The sequence below is a fragment of the Thermobia domestica genome, chromosome 16 (assembly GCF_964235325.1).
Source record: "Thermobia domestica chromosome 16, izTheDome1.hap1.1, whole genome shotgun sequence".
Taxonomy (NCBI): domain Eukaryota; kingdom Metazoa; phylum Arthropoda; class Insecta; order Zygentoma; family Lepismatidae; genus Thermobia; species Thermobia domestica.
Window position 1 is genome coordinate 153,047,834 of NC_137469.1, and position 26,033 is coordinate 153,073,866.

At 36.2% G+C, this 26,033-nt stretch overlaps 1 protein-coding gene across 1 annotated transcript in view; it reads right to left on the reverse strand.

The window, feature by feature from the left end:
• Nucleotides 1-26,033, reverse strand: part of LOC145672658 (cell adhesion molecule Dscam1-like) — a 439,482-nt gene that overhangs the window by 212,405 nt on the left and 201,044 nt on the right. Inside the window, exon 4 of the mRNA XM_081741822.1 lies at nucleotides 2,473-2,612. Within this exon, the coding sequence (XP_081597948.1) occupies nucleotides 2,473-2,612 (140 nt within the window). The remainder of the gene's footprint in view (nucleotides 1-2,472; nucleotides 2,613-26,033) is intronic.

Genomic DNA, 26,033 nt, shown 5'->3' on the forward strand with positions numbered 1-26,033 from the left:
AAATATAAAAAAACAATAGATAAAATCTGCTACCTAACGGTTCATATTTTTCTTTTACAGTGCGTAACTAATAATAATAATAATAATAATAATAATAATAATAATAATAATAATAATAATAATAATAATAATAATAACAATAATAATAATAATAATATTCCAGCATAAAAGTTATCAATTGCATCACATTGGCAACAAGTGACGCATATTTTAGCTTCATAAAAATTCGTTTCTCGCGATTTTCTCGAAAACTACGCATAACAACTTATCTTCATTACGTCATTTTGTTTATCTCTATGTGATATATGTCGTACCTTTGAACAATATCACAGTAAAACAAAAATAAAATATTAGGAGTACATCATACTGTTAGGTTACATCTCATTAACCACGGAAAGATTGAGGAGTGTATACTTTAGGATATAAGTTTCAGCGAAACTTGCATCATACATTCTTAGGATTACAAAAAGGAAATTTGTTCGTTTGCATTTGAACAAAAATTTTAGTACCATATTACGGAAAGGAAAATAGTTTTTCCTAAATCCGGAATTTTCCCGAAATCAGAAAATTTTCCGAATTCAGGAATTTTTCAGAAATCCGGAATTTTTGCGAATTCAAGAATTTTTCTGATTTTACTTTCCGGATTCCGGAAAGTATAAATTCCGCAAGTGACCATCTCTAATTTTTTTTATAATAATTACGTATTTGTTTTGATAGATTTTTCCCAAGCTTAGCCCTGAAAATTACCTACAGCTCTCAAGAAACAAAAGGTGTAAGTAGGGAAAAGTCGGACAAAACCAAGCCGCAAAATGTTTTTACTTATTTCTCAGCATCTATATCGATGGTATAGCTTGAATTAACTTTCAAATATTAAATAGTTTTGTTATGACACAAAAATGTTTTTTTTTTATTTCAGTGGAAAAAGCTCATAAATTTGAGAGCAAGAACACTTTTTCAAAGGTTACGCAAAAATGCGGTTTTGTCTGACCAGGTCGGACAAAACCGGGTACGTAAAAAATAATTATAAACATGTCTTCATTTATGACAAAATATGAAATTTCTCTAAGAATAGCAGAGTAACCCATAATACAATTGAAAATTATGTGAGCTTAAAAAGTACGGAAAATATAGAGGGATAGACTATATTAGACCAATAACATAGAAAAAATAGCTTTAGACCTTGTAAAGCCTAAGAACAAAAATCACAAATAAAAGTTTCATTATGTTCGTTCGCATTGCTACAAGTTTCGTACGCCCATCCTTTACAGTTAAGGCACTGTATCTAAACTTCTTTAGATTTTGATTGGCATGCAATTCATTACAAAAGATACATGATTCATCACTTCCCTCGTCATCTTCATCTGATGTTGAACTCTTGAATTCTATGAATGACTTCCCTTTTATCTTGTTTTGACAGATTTTCAGTCCAGGTCCTTAAACAGTTTACGCTTTTGGATTTTCTTTTCTTGTTTCTTGGATTTTTCTGCTTCTTCTCGACACCGTACACACGTTACGAAACGAGTTGCCCAAAAGCAAGTACTATCCGGTTTTGTCCTACGGTTCAGGTCCCGGTTTTATCCTACCACACCATTACTCAGGACCACAGGCCTAGCACCTCTCAAATAATACCAAAACTCTGATTCAAGACATGAAATAACAGCAGAAAGAGGTGTTATTATATGTTGTCTCTTTGCATAAGTCAATCTCCCAGTGGTTAGAAACAGGAGTATATTATCGATGGAAGACAAATCAAAACTTTTCTACACAAGTTCCTCAACATAGCGACAAGAACAAAGGAGCAACTTACTCAGCTTTTCCTTAAACTACAAATGGCATGGTGGCTGTTTGCAACTAATTCCATGCATTGGCACACAGATGACAGCACTAATATATATAACCAAAATTCCAGGTTCCGGTTTTATCCGCCTACCACGTTTTATCCGACTTTCCCTTAAATGTGAAACCCGTTAATGAAATGAAATGAAATGTTTTAGTTTTACCTCGCACGGTTATGTCGGTTAGGCTAAAGGAGACAGTGATTATGAGAAATGAATGAAATGATGTAATGAAGAAAGTGGGAGGAAACGGGAGAACCCCGAGGAAACCCACGCACACGGTCTTTGTCCACCACAAAGTTCACTTGGCGGGATCAGGGTTTGAATCCGGGACTCCATGCACCAGAGGTGAACGCTCTACCACTGAGCCACCGCGGCCCCCTGAAACCCATTTATGTTACCGAAGGTTCCAGGTCCTGAAAGGAGTGTCATAGATGAATTTCGTAGAACAAGATTTTCGTTATAATGAAAGATAACATTGAGAATATTACAAATATTGTATACAACAAATCATAAATCAGGAACTGAAAATAGGTATTAGTTACATAACGCAAGGAACGTAAACTGCACTAATAAAAAAATAAACTTCATATTAATCAGGCTTTTACTTTGTTGAATAATATAAAGAAATGTGTACCTTGAACAATAATTTGTCCCGAAAGACTCACTCGTCTTTCACCAGTTAGTCTGTGGACAGTTTGACAAGAATATCTGGCAAATCCATCCTCTGAGGTAATTTCTCTGATATGAAGAGCTCCAGATGATGTCACTGTGTATCTGAAAGAGAAAATATGACACAAATATTAATATGAAGAGCACTGTACGTTCTTGCACTATAAATTAGGACTTACGGAATTATTCTTCGTTTAAAAAATAGTGCCTTTTTAAATAAACGGACATAGTAAAGTTACGGAGAAGATGAGGGGTCAACCTTCAAATGTAAGAATTAGAGGGGCATCCACTCTACTAGCACATGCTGTTTGGTACAAAAAAACAAAAACAAAAAAAAAAACATTATACTTCATCCATTAACACAAAGAATCGCGTTCTTAAACTCATTATGACTGAACCACAGTATAAGAACTCAGTTCCTAATTGAAACAGTAAAATAAATACTGAGAGTGTGCGCAGTGGTGTGAGCAATACATTCAAAATAAAGCATAATTTACTTAGTTTACCTGTACCTCTAATAGTGTGAAACGGGCATTTGTTTAACAAGAAGAAAGTTAATTAATAACTTTAACGTGTTATAACTGAAAATGATAAAGAATACAGGGTTCATTATGAAAGTAATGAGCATTGCTTTAGAAAAACTACTTTATTGTTCCGATTGTTAAAAATCCTTAAAATTCCTCAAAATACGCTCCTTCTGCATTGATGCACTTCTGGAGACGTGTTTTCCACGCCTGGAAAGCATCTTTAAAGTCTTCGGCTGGAATGGCTTTTAAAAACCTTGTAACATGGGTTTGAATGTTTTGCATGGAGTCCCAATGTTTTCCTTTGAGGTGTCTCTTCAAACGGGGAAACAAAAAAAGTCACTAGGAGCCAGGTCAGGACTATAGGGGGGTGGGGGACCACTGGGGCTCTGCTCCGGGTCAGGAAGTCGACGACGGTGAAAGAGATGTGACTTGGTGCATTGTCGTGATGGAGTTTCATTGAGTCTTTGATGTCACTTCGAACGCGGGCGACCCTGCGTTTCAGTCTCTTGAGCACTTCTAGATAAAATCCTGCGTTGACAGGTTGTCCTGGTGGCACAGACTCGAAATGGATGATTCTTCGAACGTCGAAGAAGACAATGAGCATGGTTTTGATTCGGGATTTGCTCATGTGCGCCTTTTTTTTGGGGGGGAGGATGAGGTGTGCCACTCCGCACTTTGCCTTTTAGATTCTGGATCGTACTCGAACATCCAGGATTCGTCTTCAGTTGCGACCGAGTCTAAAAATTCCGGATCACTTTCACACAATGCCAACAACTCCTTGCAGCGCAAAACTCGAAGTTCTTTTTGTTCGTTCGTCAACACCTTCGGCACAAGCTTCGCACAGACCTTTCGCATTTGCCGGTCCTCGGTCACTATCCCATGTACCGCAAATGTTGACATGTTTAGGGTGTCCGCGATTTGTTGAATGCTCACACGCCGGTCTGAGCGCAACACTTCACGCACATGGTTAACGTTGTCGTCCGCCCTGGCCATTGTTGGGCGTCCAGAACGGGGCTCGTCGGCGACCTCCTCCCGACCCTCCTTGAACGACTTGTGCCATTTTCCGACCTGGGATCTTGACAAACACTCCTGCTTGTAGGCCTCTTTCAGCATCTGGTAAGTTTCCGTAGCATTCAAACCCAACTTGACGCAAAATTTTATGGTGTAGCGTTGTTCGAGCGAACCCTCCATCGCGCCGTGTCACAACTTGTAAAAAAGTGCTTCACGCAGATCGATATCCACACGCTGTCACTGCTGGCAGCAAACTGACTCCGGGCGCGTTTGGAAGGACAGACCACCCGCTACTTTTTCCGCGCCGGCAACGCGCGCTGCGGTGGATTGTTGAGTCAGGGTAGCATCATGCTCATTACTTTCATAATGAGCCCTGTACTAGCAAATACAACAGTATAGAAAACTAAATTTGAATGAAACAATTATAAGACTATATATCTACGTTCTATATCTATCGTTTGGTATATATCTTGATATTGTTGCAAGTATTTAAATTTAGCTAGCAGCTTTCAAATACATTAATAGTGTAAACCAATATAAAAGTCACTATTTCTAAGTACTACATGTGATCTTTCTTTTTTAAAAAAACAGTCATAAGAATAATGTATATTGTACGTGATCAATGGAACTCATTTGATCTTTATTAAAATTGGCATGTTAGGAGAGCTTGAAGAGTTTAGTATGCTTATGAAATACTATACTGAACAGGCCTTCGTTTCCTGAGTAAATGGCCATCGAAGTTGAGTTTGGACTTGGAGGAAGTATATTATACATAGCATGCTACCACTGAAAGTCATCCGCTTCTGATCAAACTTAGCATGGCGATATACTTTCTTATGAAATATTGTGATGCTCAAACTTTTCGTTCCCAATTTATTAGCCATCAAAAGAAGGATAAAAGAAATCCACTGAAATACAGTTGATCTTGAACAATTTTGGGATAGTAGTAAAGCCCAGTTAGTGCTAGCTGTGACCGAACCAGAGTTCCTACGCACCAAAGGTGATCGCTGTACCAGTGAGCCACCGCGGCCCCCTCAACTTGAAACAAACACACATAATTAAAGAAAGATTTAATGATGAAGCATGTGTGAGATCTTAGCATTCTAAAGTATGTATGAAATGTAACATGCATGAAATCGCGAAAAAAAAAGAAAAAAAGAACGTTAATGGTACGTGTTCAAATAACATGTGAAATACTATAAGACGCTAATGTTATTGTGAGAAATGTTTTCTTGACGTAAAAGATTAAGCAGAATTTTACTATGAACTATGGAATATGTCTAAGGCATTTTATAAAGCTTAAAGTGCACTAAAGTGTAGTGACAACTATCTAACACAGCTATACTTTTGAACTTCTGACATATTTAAATAATATGTATTTTTTTACTTATTTGTATAATTGCTATAAGGATTATTGTTTGATAACATGCAAATTTTATTACAAACAATACGTTTTAATTTCTAGCTTCAGTACTTAGAAACAAGTTTTTTTTTCGGAAAATAAAATATCATATAGCGTAGTGCAATGTCAGAAGTTATGATTCTATCTTACCAAATAAAGTATATATAGGACAACAATGTTGTGCGAAATGACATGATAAAAGTATGTTTATTTCCCAATATGGGATAAAAAAAACTTCCAGCTTTGATAAACGAGACTCTTATTGTTCTTGTCTGAAAACCATAACCATAATGCAGTTCCAACGACATCAACAGCAGTGATTTAGGTTCTCATAGAACGTCCCACAAATCACAGTTATGCCAAAAATATTGTGATAATATCATGCTTTTCATTTTATTCTTGTATTTTTCTCTTCTTTTTGGGCTTTAATTTTCTACTTGTAACTCTGGATACATGTGGATGTCGTTATTGTTCAGCTTTTTGGTGTTTTGCAACGTAGTAGAAGCACGTAATCTGTATCAAAAAGGTTTTTAATACCTAACCAATTACCGCAACAAAATATCGTATTATTTTCTATACTATAACATGTAGCAAAAGGAGATTAATGTTTCCTCTTGTGGCCATTCGCCCAGCATACACGTTTTTTTTTTTTTTTTTTTTTTTTTTTGAATGCATAGTCCAATATTCAATCTCCAATGGTAGTACTTCTTCAGATATGGAGGATTAAAGTTATAGTGGTGTATGTCATTTTTTCAAAAAGAAAGAGTTAGAAATCAAATATAGATAATTAAAACTGTTAACAGGAAACTTAAGTCAGAGATTCATTTAACTTCAAGAGACGGAAGTGGAAGTTTTAGTGATAAAAGAAACAGCTAATTTGTTCCCGTATTTACAACAATGCCTTTTAAGTTAATTTATTCAAAACAAAGCAAAAAATAACTGTAACTTTGACTGGGACATATAAAGCAGGGTAGTGATTCGCGTTTCATTTTAAGAAATGAAAATAAAATGAATATTTCAGTTTAACTTATCACGATCTTAACTTTTACACAAAGGAAGATGATGACTAAACCAACTGAATGATCGTAAAATAGTAAGTGGAATGAGAAAGTGGGAGGAAGCGGGAGTACTCCGAGAAAACCAGCGGACACGATATTATTCACCACAAATTTACTTGGCCGGATCGAACAAGGACCCCATGCACCAGACGTACACGCTTTAGCACTGAGTTACCGCACACACACGCCATTTTAAGAGTAGACTCCGTCAAAAATAGTATCCTGCTAAAGAACTCCAAACAACCAGTCACAAATAAGTAAATTTAATGAAAGTAACACAATTATTTGGTAACTAGTTTTTATTTAATTATTTATTCGTTGATTTATTACTGGGTTTTGTCTCACTGAACATCGAGATGTGGAGTTGCAGTATAATGTGGGCGAGACCATATCAATCCACATTGAGGGATGAATATTTCACTTTGAAAACTCAGATTGTGTTATTAGAAACGAATATCTTACTATTGGAAGCAAAGCATGTAAACTTAGAGATACAAAACGCTGCAGACCATTATTATGAAACAAATGTATGGTATGTTGAACTAGGTATGTACAACTGTGTTCGAAAACGTTTCACTTTCAGTTTCTAACGAAAACAGCAAACTTTCTGTTACTTCTTCTTTGACTTTTTAGTGCAGCATTAAAATTTAATGTCTTACTGCTGCTTCTTGTTTAAAAGTGTAAACATTATCTTAAATTAAGAAGTGAAAACCGAAGAAAAGCTTCAGGAGTGGTCAATGCATCCATCCATAGATCTAAGAGAGCAACATTCATTCAGGTAAATAGGCAGCACCAATGTATGGAACTAATTTACTAATTAGCCATATAATGTCCATGTTGTTACTATGGTAGAACAGACGCAGCCTTATATATGTATTACTTAATTTTTACAGGTGTAAGCAAGTGGATTGTAGTAATTGTGTTTTGTGAGAGATGTCATATGAATTGAACGCTTTGTGGCAAGAACATGGTAACCCACAATTTTGCAATTGCTACGTTTTGAATAGAGGGCAACGCATACCACTTCGTTTAACCTTGTCCATTTAACCCGTCATGTATAGTCTTATGCGAAAAATCAGCTTCGCGACTTTGAAAATGAATTGTGCAGCAGAAAACCTCTAATTTCTTCAAATAGTAAAATAGTGACTTACCACGTTCTTGCCTCACACCTTTCAATTGTATGATAGACCATTTAAGGAAAAACAAAGGCAGAAACCTAATATGATTCTTTCATATAAAAAATACAGTGAAACCCCCCATAACGGACACCTCAATAGCGCGGAGAAACATTCTTGTGCCGGAAAAAGTATGTATTACTGTAAGAGAGAACCCTTCTTTTCTCAAACACTTTCAGATACGGACACGGACAGTTTCGTCTAACCCAAACGATTTAGAAACCTCTTCATAACGGACAGGAGTTATTTTAGCTCCTCTCGTACAGCTAGTACATATTAGCAGAGAAAATTCATTCTGAAATTTTAAAACAAACCTTAAATCGTTCTCTTCAATTGATCTAGGAGTTACAACCTAATTTCGATAAGAAGGCAGATATTTATTGTAAACTTTACTCCAAGAAATGTATAAATGCCATGATTGATCTGTTCTGTCTACATTTTTAGTATTTAATATCAATGCTGCATGTTTACAGTCTTGTATGACTAGTTCAAGGCAAGTGTAAGCTATTTTCTAGGATTCTTATACTTAATTAGAAAGTCTTACGTTCGAATACGGTTACCAACGTTCTGATTATTTCTTTAGGGCTTTTCTTCATTTCTACCAGATGAAAAGTAATATACAGTAGAGCGTCGATTATCCGAACGTCGGTCAACCGAACGACCGCTTAACCGAACTGTGTACTCGCTCGCACCTGTTACTCTCCCACCCTACCGTCCATCATCCCCCTCACTCCCAAACCAAGTTTCCCACAGTAGTCGCCGCACTGAGCCACCGCTGGCGGAACATTGCTTCTAATGGAGCCTTCATAAGGCGCTGCTGACCGGCCAAGCCGCTAGTCGCTGTGTTTCAACAATCAGCACACTTCTGTCGGTTTGGCACTGGCTGTAGAAGTACAGTACAGTTCGATTATCCGAACAAACCAGTTTTCCGAACACCCATGTCCCCCAATTACTTCGGATAATCGACGCTCTACTGTAATACTTCTAAATATAAACCCTGATCGAATTTCACTTCCAATTTCATGTGTAGTACTTGATTGTTAATGAGAGTATAAATTTCCTTTGCAGTTTCTGTCTAGAACAATGTAAAATGAATGAACGAGAATGACTTCTTAACGTGTTAAGCAAAAATAACAATATATCTTTCTTTGCCATCAGAATCTCTCATTTTATACCAGTTTTCAAATCTTAAGAGTCATTGTATCAAGTTATTTAGGTTCATTTTAATGATGAATTTTGTAATTTTCTTTTGCAGTTGGTTATCAAATTCATTGCTTTCTAAACTAAAACATTTATTCATAGCGTAATGATTTTCCTTAACAATTATTCCTAGCAAAACAATTTTTTCCGGTCCCCTAAAAGCAAATTAGCATTCGTTAATGGCACACATTTTGTGTAAATATATTTCATGGATTCCTTTAAAAATTAGATTTTCATTCATTCAATAAATTTGTAGCAATCACCATGTATTTATTAGTGGGAATATAATTTATATTAATTTTTTACGCGATGTCATAGATGCATTTTCCGAACGAATATGATCCAAATCATAGCTGAAATTACTCTGTTCATTTATGAAATGAATAGAACATATACCAACTTGCAAATGTAGTTAGTGATGCAAAATGATGTAAGTCATATGCTTGTTCACCCACTTTGTACTTTCGTACCAAACTCAACTCATTTTTGCAATATCCAGGTCTTATCAGTCATAAATATACAATTTATATACTATCTAAAAGAATACATTGCATAACGCAGTTAACGTGATCTTTACCATTACTAACATTATATTTACGAATTTATTATAGGTTCATAAGTCACATGTTTAGAAAATAACAGAGAAAAGCAGTAAATAGGATATACGCATGTGTAGATGGAAATACTGCATAAATCGAGTGGAAGAACAAAATGAAATCTTTCAGTTTTACGTCCCACGTAAGTACCAGCCAGGATAAAGGAGATGGTGATGATGAAAAATGAATGGAATGGTGGAATGAAGAAAGTGGAAGGAAATGGAAAAAATCTGAGAAAACCCACGCACACGGTGTTTGTCCCACACAAAGTTCATTTGCCGGGAGCTGGGATTGAACTAGGCACTCCATGCAAAGGAAGTGAACGCTTTACTACTGAGCCACCGCGGCCTCTAAATTCACAGAGAAAAATCCGTTCTCCGGACAGCGGTATATTGTACAAATATACGGTATCCTCTTGCTTACTATAGAAATCAGTACGGAGCATACGTTATCCGTATGCTACATAGGCACTGCCCTTAGATGTTAAATCATGCCGTTGCACGATGTCTGACACCTAACAGTTTTCCGTATATCACATCTACATACTTATGTTACCTTCGTCAGCTATATGCTATATACGTCCATTTGTATGTAAGATCCTCACCGCTTATTTTGTTTCATACGGAAAGTACGTATAGATGGAACACTTATACAGAAAGTATTATAAAACATGCGTTTTCAGTTATACGTCTGCAGTACGTTGTCCAAAAACTACAGGAATTACGCATGTAACCTATCTTTTTAAGTACACCACCTACATTCTTTTCTCAGTGTAAGTATTCGCTTCTGAAATGAGGATATTAACTACAATTGAAGAAAGGGGCCAAGATAGTTTAGTGATTGAACACTCATCTCGAGCACAAGGGATCCATGGTTCTATCCTAGGTCACGTGAAGTTGTTATTGGTTTTCTCTGGATTCTTTCGCTTTATCCCACATACGTATTCTGTCAATTCATTTCTTTATCGTTCACTTACATTAATTATTCCTCTTCTTTATCCTGCAGAGAATAACAACGGGAGAATCCAATTTTGTTTTACTATTGAAGAAATGCATAGGTATTCTTACTTTGTTTTTCGGCAGTTATTTTATTACAATAGACCCCCTGTACGAAGATCACCACGGGACCTGGTTACGGTTGGATAACGAGAAAGTGGGTTAAAACAAAAATCACCATTTCATAGCCCTAAATTATATTGCATCTCTATAATAGTAAAGGAAAAGCTTGCAGAATTATAATTTAATAAATTTAAATGACCAAAATAAGAAGTTATGAATTCACGCTGTTCCAATAACACTCAGTTGAGCGAAATGCTGTATATTGAATAAAGAATACTAGACTACAACACAAACCACACACTTATTTAATACGATTGAGTCTACAGTATGGAATGAAGTACAGTACTGCATTTTACACACACATTTGAACATACGAAGATAAACATATTTGAACTTGTTATACGGCATATTATGGGGCACTATGATCAACTGATAACATAAATGACTTTATTTCTTGAAAGATGGGTGGTTAAGCTGATAGGCAGTTAAAGAAAGGAGGATTACCAGAAAATCCACTGTATGTTTAAAGATAGTCTTATTTACTGTATAAACATATACTTTTCATTTTAAAACATATTTATTATCATTAAAGTTCTGTTACGAACAAATTCAATTTTAACCCAATGTGAACGAGTTTCGAACAACCTGTTTTGCACTATGCGGATGTTTCTGGAACCCAATTAACAGCGTGGAGCATACATTATCATGTCTCCTGGACAATCATATAGAGTGGTAAGGTAATACACAAACAGGTGATAGTACATAAGAAATTAAGCAAAAATATGTTATGAGTATGAAACGAAAGTGACACCGTTTTCATGCCAAACGTGTCGAAAAACCTAAGACTCTGATATTTGCATATAATGCCAAATATATGCATTACCCGAATGCGAAAAGATATCGCTGTTGGGTTGAAACATTACACAGAATATCGTACCCGCAGTGATTAACAGATAGAAGTGGAGCGGTAGCCGAACAACGAAGATCCCTAGAGATGAAGAATGCATGAATGAATTCTCCAGAATTCTGTAGGGATTCCTGTATCGTGATCACCGCTCCGCTCCGATCTATATATCTATGAAGGTTCGACTTCCTGTGTAATTTTTCCGCATTCATGTGTCATTCGGTATTATATCAGAACAGGCGCGCACGCAGAAATTTTTGTTGGAGAGTGTATAAGTTATGGAAGGAGTGATTCAATATTACAAGCCACTACGTCAATGTAGTATTCAACGAGTATTATTATGCATTCAAAAATACGATAAGTAACTGTATAATATTTCACCTATATTTTCAATAAATGATACAACTAGAATGTTTTATAAAAGAAATAATAAAGATGAAAAGTAAGATTACATGCTACATTACCATGTCCCTGTTAAACAAATATAGTTTTATTGAGAAAGTGTGCAATATTTGTTGAGTTAGGAAGTTTTGAGGTGTTCCAGACCCGGTAGACATCCCCATGTAGGTGTGCTCCTTTATCAGAGTCTTCGGCTATTGCGTTGAAACAGTACCACATTCAATCTATGTTCACTAAACATTTTATATTTAATTTCCTGTCTACTTTCATTTTTCCAGTTTTCTGGTGTATTATCTTCTCATGCTGTAGATACTGCAAAGCTTCTTAAATATTTATCAGACCCAAATGTACTCACTCTTCAAGCAATTTTATTTCAAGATCTTACATTAGATAACTGAGAATAATCTAAACTAAAATTCATATGAGCAGAATCTGAACGGGTGAACCCAGTATTTATACATTATAGGTAAGAGTGATTTTTAGCCCCCACTCTGTCCCTAATTTGGAGGTCGTGTGTGTGTGTGTGTGTGCGTGTGTGTATTTTATATAACGTAACAGAACAGAATTTATATAGAAATACCTACACTAATCCTTTGTTTTTGTGGATCTCGACTTAATGGATTTAGGAAGCAAGGGACAAAATCTGGAGCAGCCGATTCAGACTAAAAGTCCTGATTTTAAATTAAAACTGTTGAATTGAATGTTGAACAAACTTTGACACTTTTTGTGCCCTCTGTGAATTCAGTTTAATTTAGGGATAATTTTGGTGTTAGTGAGGAGTGACCTTGGTTTCTGTAACATGTGATGAAGTGCTATACACGAATTTTATTAGCTTTATGTTTTCTCACGGACGTCAGTGAACGCAGCAGAGGTATTTGATGACTATACTATCTCCCTATAATCGATTCTAATGATTAAGTGAGGCTGTAGTGAACTAAACAAAAATAAAATGAGATATTTCTTTTGAGGTGTGAGATTGTCTTCAGTTTTCATTTAATATAAGATGTATCATAGTAAAGAGTGCATTATTTCAGTTAATATTCATTAAATTGGATATTTGAATTTTTGAACAACAACATGATCCGCCTTATGCAGAGTCATTTTGACGTAAGATTAGCGTCATACTAAAGACCGGACTACTACAGGAAACTTATGTTAGTCGAACTCTTTAGTATGGCACTAATCACGCATAAAACGACTCTGCATAAGGCCCGATACGTTTTACTTTGAACTTTATAATGAGTGAGACAAAACAAGTTTAATAATAAAAATAATGAATATACAAACAAAAAATATGCTTAGCATCCATACCAATATTAAAAATATAATTCTGAGGATTTCCTCTGTTCAATATGTAACAGAAGATTAACCATACACGACACCAAACGTCACAATTAAGGATAAGAAAGTAGCCGATACTAGTGCGAATCGTTATACAGCCAACAGGACTAGAACACAAAATTGCATTATTCTAGATAAAAGTGCATTAATTTCTAAATACAATGACATTTAGGAATATTAGAAACGTCAATAACCGTACATTCAAGAGTCCGCAAGAAGCAAGACATGCTATGGCAGATGCGTTATATAGAGTTCTTAAGAGGTAGACATATCTAATAGTAAAATACGAATCTGTTATTCTTTCCCTACGTAACACTTTGTATGATCCAACATTCTGTTAGAACCACCAATCTTACTACCTGGCTCAAACAGAGAACCCAACAATGATCCAATAGCTCCTGTGACGATATAACAAGCCTAATATTTTGAAGAGAAACACACACAAATGTAATTAAACTACCAACAACTCATCTCATGACATCTTTATCAACCACACTAAGAATTAACTTTCAGATGGAGACATACATGGAGTAGTTAGATTTCTTACCGTATTTTCAAAGACACTTTATCCCCAAAAGATGCCCCCAAAAAAGAAAACATCTTGCTTATCCTTCTGCATTTATCCTACTTGACACAGTGAATTTAGTACGGATGTTAATATAGTTACATCCAGTGAGTTTCTGAAAGCGCTTACAAGTAAATCCTTCCCTTCAGGTCCTGCAGGAGATATAAACAGCATGCGCCCTTCAATTCTCAAAGATTTAATACTTTACAATACTCAAGATTTGAAAGATTGTGAGTTTTTTTTATCTAACATTTTATCAGGAGATGTGCCTGAAGAATTAAAACCAATATTCTTTGAAGCAGGTTGCAATGCTGTCAGCCGTCAAGGAAAATTCCCCTTCGATCTACCCGTATGCACTCTGAAATTATAGTCATTCCAGGAACTTATGTTATGGTAACGACATAATTTTCACAAAGAGGAGTGCAACTGGGAGATCCTTAATTCAAGCATTATTCGCAATAATTTTACAGCCCATACTCGTAACATCAATACTATCTCTAATAGCAAAGAAAAGTGGAAATATTAGACCTATTGCAATAGGGAATAAGTATAGAAGACTTTCATGTGAAATAATTTCTGAGAGAATTAAATAATCACTACTTGAATTTCTTTCTACAAACCAACTTGAAATAGAGATTTAACATGGAGTAGAATGAGCAGCACATACGGCTTGCATACGAGTATATTATTCTTATCCTCACCACAAACCTAAAGCTTTCTTAAAATAGATTTCAGGAATGCCTTTAATTAAGTAGATAAGGTTGCAATGCTGTCAGCCGTCAAGGAAAATTCCCCTTCGATCTACCCGTATGCACTCTGAAATTATAGTCATTCCAGGAACTTATGTTATGGTAACGACATAATTTTCACAAAGAGGAGTGCAACTGGGAGATCCTTAATTCAAGCATTATTCGCAATAATTTTACAGCCCATACTCGTAACATCAATACTATTTAAATGTGTGGTACTCCGATGACGGAACCATAGCATATCTCCTAGGAGCTGCCCTCACATCACAATCAAGAAAAACTTTACTACGGTAATTGAGAAGATAGCCACACTGGACTAATGTAATCTAAGTACATCCTGTCTTTTATTTATTAAGAAGATCATTTACTGTTCCAAGGTTACTATATTTTCCGCGATGTTTATCTTCGTGGAAGGAAGAGAATTTATTAGAACGCTTCGATGACGCCGTAAAATCCGGTTTAGAATATATCTTAAATTGCTTCCTCCAGGCTAACACATGACTTCAGGTTTCTCTGTCAGTTAGTTTTGGTGGATTAGGCATCAAAAAGCATAGATTCGTCTGTTCCAGCATTCTTGGCATCATTCTATGTTTCTCAATATCTAATACTATCATTTATCCAACAGGATATTAGTTTCCACATAGATTGTGAAGTTAAAGATTGTTCTTTCACATGCTCAGTACTATTTGGCTCTGAATTACACGAGTTCAGTACCAGAGCAAAGCAACACACATGGAAAGAACGAACCTATTATCAAATCACACTTCTTCTCTTTCTTACAGTATTCAGACAGACTAGAAGACAAGGTTAGAGTAATCGCTGCGTCATTCATAGAAACAGGAGCTTGGTTTAAAGCTTTACGTTCCCTCCCTCTAGGACTTCACCTCAGTAATGAGAATTTTCGAATAGCAGTTGCGTTATGGTTGGAAGCAAATGTTTGTGAAACTTATAAATGCCAGGCACGTAACAAAAGGAAGAGACAGTCTGAGTAGTCGTTCTGGACGGTATACATTCATCTGACGAGAGGTGGAAATACGCAATGCGTCCAAGAACATTGTTGAACATGATTGTTTTGATGGTTCAGGTGTTCTTGTGTGGTTAGGCATAAAGCGTATTGGATAGACATACCGACCTCCGAATTTTGGAACATGGTACACTCATCTGTAAACGTTATTTTGAAACTGTACTCCTTCCCAACATGCGTCTTTTCAGTCAACAATAATAAATAATAGTTGGCACCGATAATGCGCGACTGCATCAAACAGCACAGGTGGCGGAGATCTTGGAACGAGAAGAAATACGGCGGATCCAGTGGCCTGTCCGCCCCGACATGAACCTTATCAAGCATGGCTGATGTTCTACAGGGATATATATTACAGCATTTCCCGGTGCACTAAGGACCATCCAGCAATCGTCAACTGCTCTACTAGAGGAATGGAACCCCATACCGAAATAACTCATTACCAACCTTGTGAGCAGCATGGGATCATGTTGCAGAGCATGCATCACTTCCGTTGTGATCATATACCACTCTAAGGATCATTTTACTCTTTGTGTAATGTCAAAGGACATCATGAATCTCATTGACTTCAGTGGAGGTTACTGTTACTGTATAAAAATGTCAGTTTTGTTTTTCTAATCACGGGTTTCTTTCTGTCGTTCCCTATATCATACTGTATACTTTTTATGTATGGTTCAAGTTTCAATGATCTATACTGCTTGGGATTGATACAGCATGGGAAACTTAGTTTAATTCTTCCACAGAGAATATATATATACAGGATTTTAAGAAATTCGGTAGAAGAACTCCGGAAAGTGATTCCTTATAACAAATGAAAGAAAAAAATCTGTAATACATGAGAAATTTTATACTTAATTTCATCCAGTGTATGTTAACCGCTGGATAATGTTTGCTGCTATCTAACGGCGTGATGCGTAACTTCTATAGTTATACACCTTTGTTCTACAAGCAGGCCTGATATATGCAAAGCCAAATTTATAGTCGCCGTTACAACTGAAGTTATTAGCGGATTAACTCCATTAACACATTTGGACGAGATCGTCACTCTAGCTATCTATTGGGATAAATAAAAAATAAATAATATTAAAAAAATCGCTTTCGTTCCAGAATTATAGTGCACAGTAACGGGCGTACATACGTTCTAACAGTATAATCTTATAAGATCCACTACCATTATCCTAATAATTAAAATAAGTACAACACTTATTAAAGTAAACTCAATTGCTCAGACGTTGATACTCGCTTGCTCAGATATTCATATTCGCTTCCATACATATTCATATTCACTTGTCGAAGCATATACATCACTGATTGTCGTGAATTCACATAAAATAAAAAGAAAGGGGAAACACCAGAAACGATTAAAGGAAAGATAATTCACTCATTTCCACTTTCCTTCTGCACACCCATAGAAGATTGTGAGCTCCAAATTCACACCAAAACAGAAATTGTTGTTTCCTTTCAGGCTGCGTTACCCGAAGTACTCATGAGTCACTGAGACTGATGGCCCAAATGATCTGGTAAATAATAAGTACTGCAACTAGTATTACTACTTCAAAGAGCGAAATTTTACTTCAAGTAATATGAATAATAAAATTATGAATGTTACACTATTCTTAACATTTCATTGGAGGAGCCGCTTGTACAGCTCCCACGGAGTCTACTTTATTGCTGCTTTGGATATTTCATAAAGGAAATTTGCTGAAGTGTTTGTGAAAATATAGGAACCAGTGGCGGATTTAGAACGTTAAACCTGGGGAGCCAGCCAGAACCCAGACTATGATAGGCATATCATGAATTTACAATTTCTCATTGCTCCTGCAGAAATTTCCAACTTAATTCTTTCCTGATGGATAATATTGGATACTTGAATTAATTCTCCCTGTTGGCGAAGAGAGGGCAATAGTTGTGCTAGTTTAGCATAGCGGACAGTGGCATGAGACGTATTTAACAGTAGAAACATTAAGCTTTCAGATGTATGTGTGACTTTTGAGTGGAGTGAAGAGAATATTCGTATTTAGTGTCTTGAACATGTCGGGTTTTGTACTACAAAACACCATTTGCAGGATGTGTTACTCTTCTGCTTTCACTTCTAGAAATCTGCTGCGAAAAGTCACCGTTTCTTTGTGAAAGCGTATGGAGAACATGCTAGGTCGGAAACGTCGTGCAGAAATTGGTTTCGATGATTCAAGGGCAAGGATTTTGAGGTGAGTGACAAAATACATCATGGCCAGCCGAAAAGGTTTAACGATGGACTGTTAAAGGCTTTACTGGCGTAAGATTCATCTCAGACGCTTATACTGTTTACTGAAATACTAAATGTGGATGCGTGAACTGTTAGTAAGCGTTTAAAAGCGATGAGAATGATTCAGAAACTGGGAAACTGAGCGCTACATGGATTAACGGAAAGAGATGTTCCGAAAGGCTTAACCATTTGTGAGGTATTGCTCCAAAGACAAAAATGGAAGTCACATTTGCATCGCATAGTGACTGGTGATGAAAGGTAGGTTAGTTAGACAATTTGAAGCGTAAGAATCCATTGGCACGTCGCGGCGAACCATCAACATCAACGTCGAAAGCGGATATTTATGGCAAGAATATTATGCTGTGCATTTGGTGGGATCAAGTCACTGTGATGCACCATGAGCTACTGCAACCGGGTTAAAGGGTAAATGCTGAACACTACGAAGCACAATTACTCAATTGAATCGCACACTTAAAGACAAACGCTCGCAGTATGCTCAGAAAGATGACATAGTCATTCTGCTTCATTACAATGCCAAACCGTAGGTTACAAACCAAGGAAATGAAACCTTTAAGAGACTTCGATGGGATGTCCTACCCCACCCGCCATATTCCCTACACATTGCCCCTTTCGATTACTATTTGTTAACGTCCATGCAGCATGGATTTTCTGAACAACATTTCTTTTAAGGATATTACGATCTCTAAGACTGACTCCATGAGTGGATCACCTTAAAAGAACCAACATTTTTTTTTTATCGCGGAATCCATTTGTTACCCGAAAAGTGGGAAAAGGTTGTAGCTGCCGAAGGACGCTACTTTCAGTAAATGAACTTGTACCATTCGATTGGAACAAATATGTTTTATATCCAACAGCGAAAATTAATTCATGTGCACAATATGACTAAGTTGGACTTGATATTGTGGACCTCAAGTATTGTTTTACATACATATGTCATAACAGAAATCCTGCAACTAAAACTATATCAAGTTTCAATCTTTTTCCAAAAAAGAATAAAATGCAATATTTACTATAAACTTTTAAAAATATATAATTATAAATAATAGCTTCTATTTTTATCACTCAAAAAACTGGGTGGGGGCTCTAGGCTCCCGACTTCGGGCTGGATTCGCCATTGATATAAACAGTTATAAATATCCAAGGTGCTTCGAGCAACAGTGCTTAAAGAGCGATAGATGCACTCATTTGTCACTCTTCCTCATCTCAATCCCACGGAAGCCTCCTACAAATCCCGACCATGATGTTACATAATGACCTAGTATGAATTGGAGAATATAAATGAGAGGCTATAGTATGATCGGTTTTTGGCAATGTAGAGTTAGGCAACGGCTAATTGACATGCCATTATCCAGCCCCATTATTCTCCACCATTCACCCACATTCCACCACCAACGCTGAACAATGCAGCACATGACGTCATTGTTGCGGGAAATGAGCACATTCGATTTCACTACAATTTGAAAGAGAGAGAAAGAGAGAGACAGAGAAACTATGTAACAGGTTGTTTGAAATGTTTACTGTAACATTACGTGTAAGGTACTTTACTATCCTAAATGGATGAAACTAGCTTTTATCAAAAGAAAAAAAAAAATACAAACAATGTAAAGATTTCTGATGTCTTTATTATAGTGAAAGGAAACTAGGTTCACTGACATAAAGTCCCAAAGTGATTAAATCGATCAACAGATTATTTTAAGTTGCGGGATACACTAGGGTTGTCATCTTCTCAATGAAAAATGTAGGGCTTCAGTCAGCTAATAAGGGGAGAGGGGGGTAATGTATCAGTGATCATTTTTCCGTAATAATACACAGTCTCGTAAAGAGCGAATCATATTTCTTTGGTGCATGGCCACACGGCTTAAGCCACTTTTCAGCCGTTTGCAGTTTGACACATTTTTGACCATTTCCATTTTCCATCTTTCATTTTGTTACTATCGGTGAACATCTAGATGGAATGAGAAATGTGGCTTTAACAGTATTTCAAAACATTTTTTCAGTTTCAAAACCTTATAATGACATGTTTTAAAATTTTGTTTATGTTCATCTGAAAAATCAATTCTCGGGCATACTGCTGTGATAGCAAACCAAAACTTTTGGTATGCGAAAAGTAAAGGTGCAGTGAACCACAGTACAGCAACTCCTTGGTCCCAGAAATTTCGTACATGTTGTAAAAATGTTGAAGATAAGTCAATCTAACAGATTCTGAATTCTTATGACATGTCATTTAGGAAAATCTATCCACAAGTACATGGCAGTTGTCAAACTAACTCGGGATGTCACAGTCCAATGTAGCGCATCACCTTCAAGAATCAAGACTTGCAACATTGTGCCACATGGGTTGACCAAGTGAAGAGTAGAGGAGAATGATGTGTGTGACGACAACTGCTGCACAATGCTCATCCTATGCGTTTCTTGAAACAAATTGTCACATGCGACGAAAATTGGGAGTTTTCTCGAAATTCGAATTTGTAAAAACAGTGGCTGAGCAAGGGAAAACTTTCAGAAATAGTCGTCAAACATGTCCTTTTCCAGCATAAAATGTCTTGCTCTGTGGTTTAAAACACCCTGTTTCGCATTTTTGACGGTGTACAACTCTGAAAGAAGGTGTTTTTAGATCCTGTTTTATTAAAACTCTCTTCTTTCATTTTATATAAAGAATCCTCGAGTTTCGATTCGAATTTCCACAACATTTTCGTTCGTCTTACTTGCAGAACAGCCGTGGTCACTTGCTTGTGTGTTTAGTACTCCACAAGCATCCATTAACCTAACAACTTTAGGAATTACTTATGCAATACCTATTTTGGAGGAAGCTTGAGCGGGATTTCTACAGTTATAAACGTTTTACAAGCTTCATTTTAGAGTATTTAGTTCAAGCACCATCGAAAGTATTATTTTTTCCTGGTAATTCAGTGATAGTAAAAGAGCTGAAATTAGACACGCGGATTCTATTTGGTGATAATTGAACAATAAGACTTGCTGTTAGGCATTCTATCTCCTAACAACGAATTCTATTGAAACCATTCATTCCTATAAAATAATTGCGATCATAAGTATTTCCAGATAGAAATGATTGTCATACTCTATGACATAACATGTTTTCTTCATTTTTCTTCTTAGTCAGGAAAAAATTATAAGCACGTCCTCTAAAAGTTACGAAATAATATTTTAATATCAAAATTTCACTTCATTATGAGAAACTTTTCTTAAAAAAAAAATGCCGTGTGTGGTTACGTAACTCCTGAAAATAATATGACTGTCAGGTCGGCCATAACGACTCACTTGTTGGACAAACTGTATTTTCGTCGATTTTAAATCATCATGCAAAAATTAATATTTTATTCAAGTGAGAGAAGAAGTAATTTTCTTGCTTTACTCTGAACGCTTTATAACAGGTGAGAAACTACTTTGCTTCTTTTGCACGCAGGTGTGCTTCAGACAGACTGGCGCCGTCAGTAATATAAAGAGACAACTCTTTACTGAACTGAATGTTTATCTCATTAGCAGGGTGCTTCAAAATAGCAAACTTTTTTTCTTTTGAATGAAGTTACCAACTCATGATTTTGGCTACTAAAACTATTTTGTGTATAACGTAAAGAAACCTTTTAAATACAAAATAATTAACATTGACAGACCAGGCGCAACGGTCGACACATTGACGCTTTATTATCTCAACTACGGTGGGAACCGTGCTGTGTGAATTGAAGATGGAATTGCCAATCTCCACAACATTGGACTAACATATAAGATCTCCCTTAGTTATAAACTGAATTTCTAAAGTTAGTCTGCAACACTTCGCTCCACCTTGACCACGAATTGATGTCCCCACGAGACTAAAAGACGTGTTGCCAGGACTACACAATATACCATAACTATATTTGCATTGGTTATGAATATAAAACTTGTGAATTTTACCATAGCAAACCCTAAAAGACATTGCCAACCAAAGACACTCTGTCGAAATTTTACCGGACGTTGCCAGAAGCGAGAAGTTCGTGCTTGGTATCCACGAAGGAAAGCACGCAAAAGCTTACTTCCAAAGGACTTATTGTATCATAATTCACCTCTGCCCTCGGTTATGTGGTAAACAAGTTGGTCGGACGACAATCTCTGTGGACAACAAAGAATAAGTGAGCAAAATGCACTATTAATAATTATTTTTTTAAAGTGTGTTGCTCTTGAAGACAACAGGATTTAGCCGGAAATTGGTGTTTTACCCAAATCCCCATGCTTACGGCCCCTGTTTACTAATGAAAGCGAAACTTCGAAATGAACAGTATTTTAATGCTTGTGATAAGAAGAATAACCATAACGACTATATTGTAAGTTTATTTATTTGCCATACGTATACCACACACACACACACACACACACACACACACACACACACACATATATATATATATATATATATATATATATATATATATATATATATATATATAATTCCTTGTCATATTAACCCTTGAAAGACACCATGGGGTCACCGGCGAGCCCACGTGTGTTGACTTACAAATCTGCGCCTGCACTCTAAAACTAAAGAGTTCATAGTTTTTTACCTTCAATGTTTGAGTTGTGGTCAAAATAGGAACATTTAATTGTTGGTTCTGTGCATTATTTGTGTTTATTTAGTGCAACTGTGTCGCATACGACCCCAGGGTGTTCTTTGTGGTACGAAAATAGCATTTTGGAATTTTTTTATATTTTATTTTTCTTTCACACACTTTGAGGCTGAAGTGCAATATGCCAACGTCAATAAGTAAGGGACTCACGGTGAAGAACAATATCTGCAATACTGAGTGAAGAGAATCAGATCCAAGCTTTGAAAGAATCAGACTTGGTTGTTGTGTTTTGTCTCCTTAATAACGACAGAAACGGACAAACAAGATGTGTATTGGTTACGCAGCTTATGTGCTGGACATCGCTTTGGAATTTGTAGCTATTGCTAAGATGTGAAATGACTTTTCACCAATGCTAGGAACAAATCAGAGTTTTCAGAATTTGTGCAGCTGTTTCAAATAATTTGGACTGGAAAAGAATATTAACATTTATGTGGCTATTCAAATAATATCTAATGAACAGATAATGCCGTATTATTCTAACCAGTGACCTATAGAGCTATATCTTTAATAACCTAAACTAATCTAACAAGTTGCAAAAATACATGTTACGGTAGGTAGGTTACATGTTATAGATATACGTCGGTAGGTCACCAGTTAGAAGATTAACGTAAATTTAAGTAAACCATTAACCCAGATTTTGTATTCAATAATGAAGGCTGTTGTCAAGACTATGAGACATTTCACATTTATAGGTGTTACGTACAAATGTTGTAGTCTAAACTAAATTAAATTAGCACATGGTAGCAGCTCTTACTTGACTGATGTTTTCTAAAATATATATATATTGTGTAATCGGTCGTATATGACCCCACGGTGTACTTTGTGTCATGACAATGCTATGGTGTCCTTCCAGAGTTAAGATTCTCACATTTTAGAAGTGTGTGCATAGTGTCGTTCATTTAAGCACACGTGTTTTAACAAATAAGAATTTGTATGTTCTCATCATATCCTTTACTTCATCACACACACACACACACACACACACACATATATATATATATATATATATATATATATATATATCACTCTCCCTGTTGGTCTAGTGCTTAACGCGTGCTTCTGTTGTATACACTGTCTCGAGCCCGATTCCCGGTGAGATAGCACACAAAATTTAATTTCGTAATCATTCCCTTTCATTAATCGTCCATCTCCTAAGAACAAGTCCTGAGACGTCAAAATAATAATAATAATAATAATAATAATTTCAAACATTTAATAGAGATTTTGCAATCAGAAGAAATGGCAATATGCTCTTAAATAGTGCGTGAAAGTTAATAGACTAAACACATATAAGGTACATTTTGATATAAAATTATATATATGTAAATCTACAACTAACAATATTAGTTCATCATATCTGAAAAGGACATAACATAATACTACTTGTTTTAGTGAACTCCCTGAAATTTTGAAAAGTATTTAAAATAAAATCTAAAATTACGTTTTCAGTCACCACATAACCAAACATTACCAAACACTGAGGACCATCGGACCCCTGAAAATTTTAAAGCTGTTAAAGGAAACGCTGAAAATTGCGTTTTATTTCCCCATTGCCGAAACTTTCCTGGGGAGGACCTCCAGACCCATCCCGAAATGAAATCCTGGCTACGCTACTGTGCATATATTAAATATAGTAAATATCTATAGCACGATAGAATTTCCTACTAATCTATTAAATACAAGTGTCTATCAGCAAGCCTATATAACAAGTTTTAACACGTATTTCGAAGACTTGAACACTTTTCGAAAATATAGGTGATGTAACTGACCCGCTTGCCTCACCCTGCGGGAGGCCATGCATACAACAATGATTATACTTTAAGACGTGTTCTAAAAATTTATCAAAAACTACCAACAATTCTTATATTGTGGAGAACATAAGAAAATTACGTCTTGAATGCGTCATAATAATTATAAATACCATAGAGTCTTTGTCAATTTGGCGTTACACGAATTGACTTTCGAAAGTTTTTTTTTTCTTTTTTAATTTAAGGTTTAAATAATAGGCCGTACTTGCTCGTGTTTAAAACGTAACACCTACGTATAATTTCTTATGAAAAGTCGCCCGTTACTAAAGGCATACTTGAAAATGAATGAATGAATGATTAAGATTAGGAATTAGATTTCTGGGCTATCATCTGTTTATTTCAATAGACAGTGTGCGTCAAGAGCCATATGTCACATGACCCCTTTCTCGTATATTCTTTTTGTGTTAATTCCAACATGGCGGTTTTTCAGATATTCACCACGATTCACATCAAGTATATTCAGTGAGTTCTACATACATTCCTCATATCCAACATTTGACCTCAATCCTTCTACTTGTTTCAAAGTTAACATGGGATTTCTAGACATTTTCTACATTCTATCTTCGCACTTTGCCTTACTTATCTCCCACCCTGTATACGGTCTGCCACTAAACACCAACTTTTTTCTGTTTCGTTGGGTGGTGAATCCACTGCTAGCAATCATTTTCAGCAATTAAATTCAACAAATCGCAATGTTCCCTTTTAAGGCAATTTAGCCGTCACATATACGAGAGATGGCGTCTCTCAGCGAGCACACACTGTCTAATGAAAGGGAAGGAAGGAAGAGTTCTGGGACCATTATGTTAGGTACCATCCCGGCATTTGCCTGGTGTGAATGAGGGAAACCCAGGAAAAACCTCATTCAAGAGGTTACACTTTTTCGACAGTGTCCCCACCGGGAATCGAACCAGGGACCGCTCGCACCGAAGGCGAGTGTGTTAGCGACTACGCGGGACCACGAATGAACGAATGAGAAAATGAATTCATCATAGGGCTGTGTTAGAGGAGCATTAGTGTTCTTGGGGGTGTGCAGAATACTGCCTGGATATAATATTTATTTTTACGACAGAAGTTGTAAATGTTAAATAATAATAATAATAATAATAATAATAATAATAATAATAATAATAATAATAATAATAATAATAATAATAATAATAATAATAATAATAATAATATAAGGAAATTATTGCAGCATGAAATACAGAAAATATTTTCTTATGCCCGGAAATTCAATACAAACTATTCATTTACTTGTTAGGGAGAGGCCATACCCTCCCTTGTGGAGTCCATAAATATACCTGAATTGCAATATGTTACGTGTACTTGACGACCGAGAGTAGCAGAGTCATCTTAACGACACCCTAGCCACTTGGCCGGGGGCCCCACAAGCATTGAGGGCCCCGCGAGCAGAACGGCATGTATTAATTACATGTATTAGGAGCAAAATTTAGTCATAGGAACCACAACACATTTGTTTGCTAATATGCTGTTAAATCAGCAGTAGAGAGTAGAGTAGACTGGAAAGTAGAGTAGATGCACTAAGCGGGACCCCTTAGGCGCGGGACCCGATTGGAAGCAATTGGTCCAATCGGCTTAAGGACAGCCATGATATTGACTTACATGGAAGGGAATGATGATATTAGTCATTTCCTATTACTAATACAGAAATGAAGTTGTTTTAAAAGTAGTTTGCTGGAATCTTGTCATTAGTACTTAATTGTTATTTAAAACTGTCTCCCCCTATCGAGGCAGGGTTGTTCAGTTGTAGAACGCTTGTCTCTGCTGCTTGGTTCGATCCCCGGACAACTGAGTTTGTGGTAGACA